Source organism: Solanum tuberosum, unplaced genomic scaffold (assembly GCF_000226075.1).
Source record: "Solanum tuberosum cultivar DM 1-3 516 R44 unplaced genomic scaffold, SolTub_3.0 scf00044, whole genome shotgun sequence".
Lineage (NCBI taxonomy): Eukaryota > Viridiplantae > Streptophyta > Magnoliopsida > Solanales > Solanaceae > Solanum > Solanum tuberosum.
Genome location: NW_006238970.1, coordinates 964,955 through 968,379, shown reverse-complemented (window position 1 = coordinate 968,379; position 3,425 = coordinate 964,955). Strand labels below are relative to the sequence as shown.

The window sequence follows — 3,425 nt, the reverse complement described above, 5'->3', positions numbered from 1 at the left end:
TTATTTATGATTAGCTTCCGCATGAGTTTTATTCCTTAGTTAATCTTTAGTATGCTTATGATTATCCAGCAGGGTTAGCTTGGGGTGACTTGTGGTCCTAGGTCCCATGTCTGCGTCTCGGGTGTAGCTCCGGGCGTGACAAACTTGGTATCAGAGCACTAGGTTTAAGAGACCTAGGATGTCTGAAAAACTGAACTAAGTAGAGTCCTTTTCATGGGTGTGAAGTGCACCACATCTAATGAGAAGGAGGCTACAAAGTGCTTAGGAAAAATCTTCAGTTTCTTGCTACTCTTATCGTGCGTAAGGTATGATCTAACTCCATTCTAACTTGACATTCTACATTTTAGTGATCATGTCTCCCCGTAGAGCTAACGCCAGGAATGTGAATGCTAGGAATGCAAACGCAGCTCCTCCAGTCCCAGATCAAGAAGTCTCGAATGCAGAGTTCAGGAACACCATCCAAATGTTGGCTCAGAGTGTGGCCAACCAGATTAATCAGCGGGCTCTAGTTCTAGTAAATGCTAATGTTGGGTCAGCTGCAGCCAGAGTGCGAGAATTTGTTAGGATGAATCCGCGAGTGTTCTTAGGATCGCAGGTTGGAGAAGATCCCCAAAACACCATTATGAGGTGAAGAAGATCTTTGAAGTTATGCAGGTAAATGGGAATAATCGGGTTGAGTTAGCATCCAACCTACTTAAGGATGTAGCTCATATCTGGTATACTCAGTGGAAGGAGAATAGGGGTACATATGCAACTCATATCTCTTAGGATTGCTTTAGTGAGAACTTTCTAGACAGGTTTTTCCCAAGAGAACTAAGGGAGGCAAAATCTCAGGAATTTATAAACTTAAGGCAAGGAAGCATGAGAGTCCAAGAGTATGGGCTCAAATTTACCCAACTCTCCAGGTATACTCCTCACATGGTTGCTGATTCCAGGGCTCAGATGAATAAGTTCTTTTATGAAGTGTCAGACTTAGTGAAGACAGAGTGTAGAAATGTCATGTTACTTGAGGATATAAGTATCTCTAGGCTTATGACTCACGCTCAGCAGGATGAGGGTGATAAGCTTAGGGAATAGGCCAAGGAGAATAAGAAGGCTAGAACTAGGAACTATGACTATTCTCAACAGAAAATGGGTGGTGGAAATGCTCGCAAAGTCAGCAGAAATTTTCAACTCCAGCACCTTCATCAGCTAGTGTTCCGTCCTCCAGGTTCCGTAATGATAAAAAGGTAGGGCATCAGGCTCTAAGTCTCAGGGGAGTGTCATAGGTACTAAAACCTACCCAAGTTGCCCAAAGTGTGGTAAGAACCATCCGGGCGAGTGACTTGTAGGAAAGGAATGATGCTTTGGATGTGGTCAGTCTGGTCACAGATTAAGGGATTGTCCTTCTAAATAGGGTAAAAGAGGCAATGCTAATCGAGCCCAATCTACAACTTCAGCAGCACCAATAGGCCGCCTGACTTAGCAAGGTAACTCTTCTGGTACAAGTGGCGGACAATGCCAAAATAGGCTCTATGCTCTTATGACTCACCAGGATCAGGAAGATTCTCCTGATGTAGTCACTGGTATATTACGAGTCTTTGATATCGATGTTTATGCTGTGTAAGATCTAGGGGTTACTCTTTCCTTTGTTACTCCTTATATAGCAGTTAAGGTTGATGTTAGTCCAAAAATTCTCTCAGAGCCTTTCTCAGTCTATTCTCCAGTCAGTGACCCAGTTATAGCTAGACGGGTATATAGAAATTGCCATGTCACAGTCTCTTAGAAAGTCAGCTCAGCAGATCTGGTAGAGTTAGAAATGGTAGACTTCGACGTCATTCTAGGCATGTATTGGTTACATTCCTATTATGCGTCAGCCGATTGTAGAACTAGGATTGTTCATTTTCAATTTCTAGACGAACCAATCTTAGAATGGAATAGTAGTAGCTTAGAGCCTATGGGTCGATTCATTTCTTACCTTAACCCTAGAGAGATGATCTCTAAGGGTTATATCTATCATCTAGTTTGGGTTAATGATTCAAGCTCCAAAACCCCAACTCTTGAGTCAGTTCCAGTGGTTAACGAGTTTCCAGAAGATTTTCCTGGAGTTTCTCCCGAAAGGGAAATCAACTTTGTAATTGATCTCCTTCCAGATACCCAGCCTATCTCTATTCCTCCTTAAAGAATGGCTCTAGCTGAGCTTAAGGAATTGACAGAGCAAGTTGAAAGGCCTTCTTGATAATGGCTTCATCAGACCTAGTATTTCACCATGGGGTGCACCAGTGTTGTTCGTATAGAAGAAGTATGGTTCTCTCAGAATGTGCATTGACTATAGGCAGTTGAACAAGGTCACAATCAAGAATAAGTACCCTATCCCAAGGATTGATGAATTGTTTGACCAACTTCAGGGTGCTAATCATTTCTCAAAGATAGATCTCAGATCGGGTTATTATCAGCTTAAAGTCAGAGATAGTGACATTTCAAAGAAAGCCTTCAAAACTCGGTATTGTCATTATGAATTTGTAGTTATGTCATTTGGACTAACCAATGCTCCTGCAACTTTCGTGGACTTGATGAACAGGGTGTTCAAGCATTACTTGGACTTGTTCGTTATCGTCTTTATTGATGATATCCTTATTTACTCTAGAAATGAGGAAGGACATGCGAGTTATTTGAGAGTTGTTCTGCAAACTCACAAAGATCGTCAGTTATTCGCCAAATTTAACAAGTGCGAGTTTTGGTTGCAGTCTGTTGTTTTTCTTGGGCATATAGTTCTAGTGAAGGGATTCATTCAGATTCCCAGAAAATAGAGGTAGTGAAACAATGGCCCAGACCTACCTCTCCTACAGATATCAGAAGTTTCTTGGGTCTAGCGGGTTAGTACAGAAGTTTCGTGGAAGGATTTTCATCCGTAACGTCACCATTGACTAGGTTGACTCAGAAGATGGTCAAGTTTCAGTGGTCAGATTATTGTGAGAAAAGCTTCACAAAATTGAAAACTAGGTTGCCTACAACTCTTGTTTTAACTCTACCAGAGGGTTTAGATGGTTATGCTATTTAATGTGATGCATCCAGAGTCGGCCTAGGTTGTGTGTTGATGCAGCGAGGTAAGGTTATAACTTATGCTTCCAGATAGCTTAAGGTGCATGAGAAGAATTATCCGACTCATGACCTCAAGCTTGCGGCGGTGGTGTTTGCACTCAAAATTTGGAGACACTACTTGTATGGTGTTTATGTAGATATGTTCATAGACCATAAGAGCCTCCAGTACATGTTCACCCAGAAAGAGTTGAATCTTCGCCAGAGAAGAGGCGGTGGTGTTTGCACTCAAAATTTGGAGACACTACTTGTATGGTGTTTATGTAGATATGTTCATAGACCATAAGAGCCTCCAGTACATGTTCACCCAGAAAGAGTTGAATCTTCGCCAGAGAAGATAGCTTGAG

General features: G+C 42.0%; 1 protein-coding gene across 1 annotated transcript in view; it reads left to right on the top strand.

Moving 5' to 3' along the window:
• The first annotated feature begins 352 nt into the window (after positions 1-352).
• The window catches only part of LOC102578729 (NADH dehydrogenase [ubiquinone] iron-sulfur protein 3-like), a 5,241-nt gene continuing 2,168 nt past the window's right edge, over positions 353-3,425 (top strand). The window contains 3 exon segments of the mRNA XM_006343408.1: positions 353-547; positions 1,535-1,565; positions 1,608-1,732. Of these exon segments, the coding sequence (XP_006343470.1) occupies positions 353-547; positions 1,535-1,565; positions 1,608-1,732 (351 nt within the window).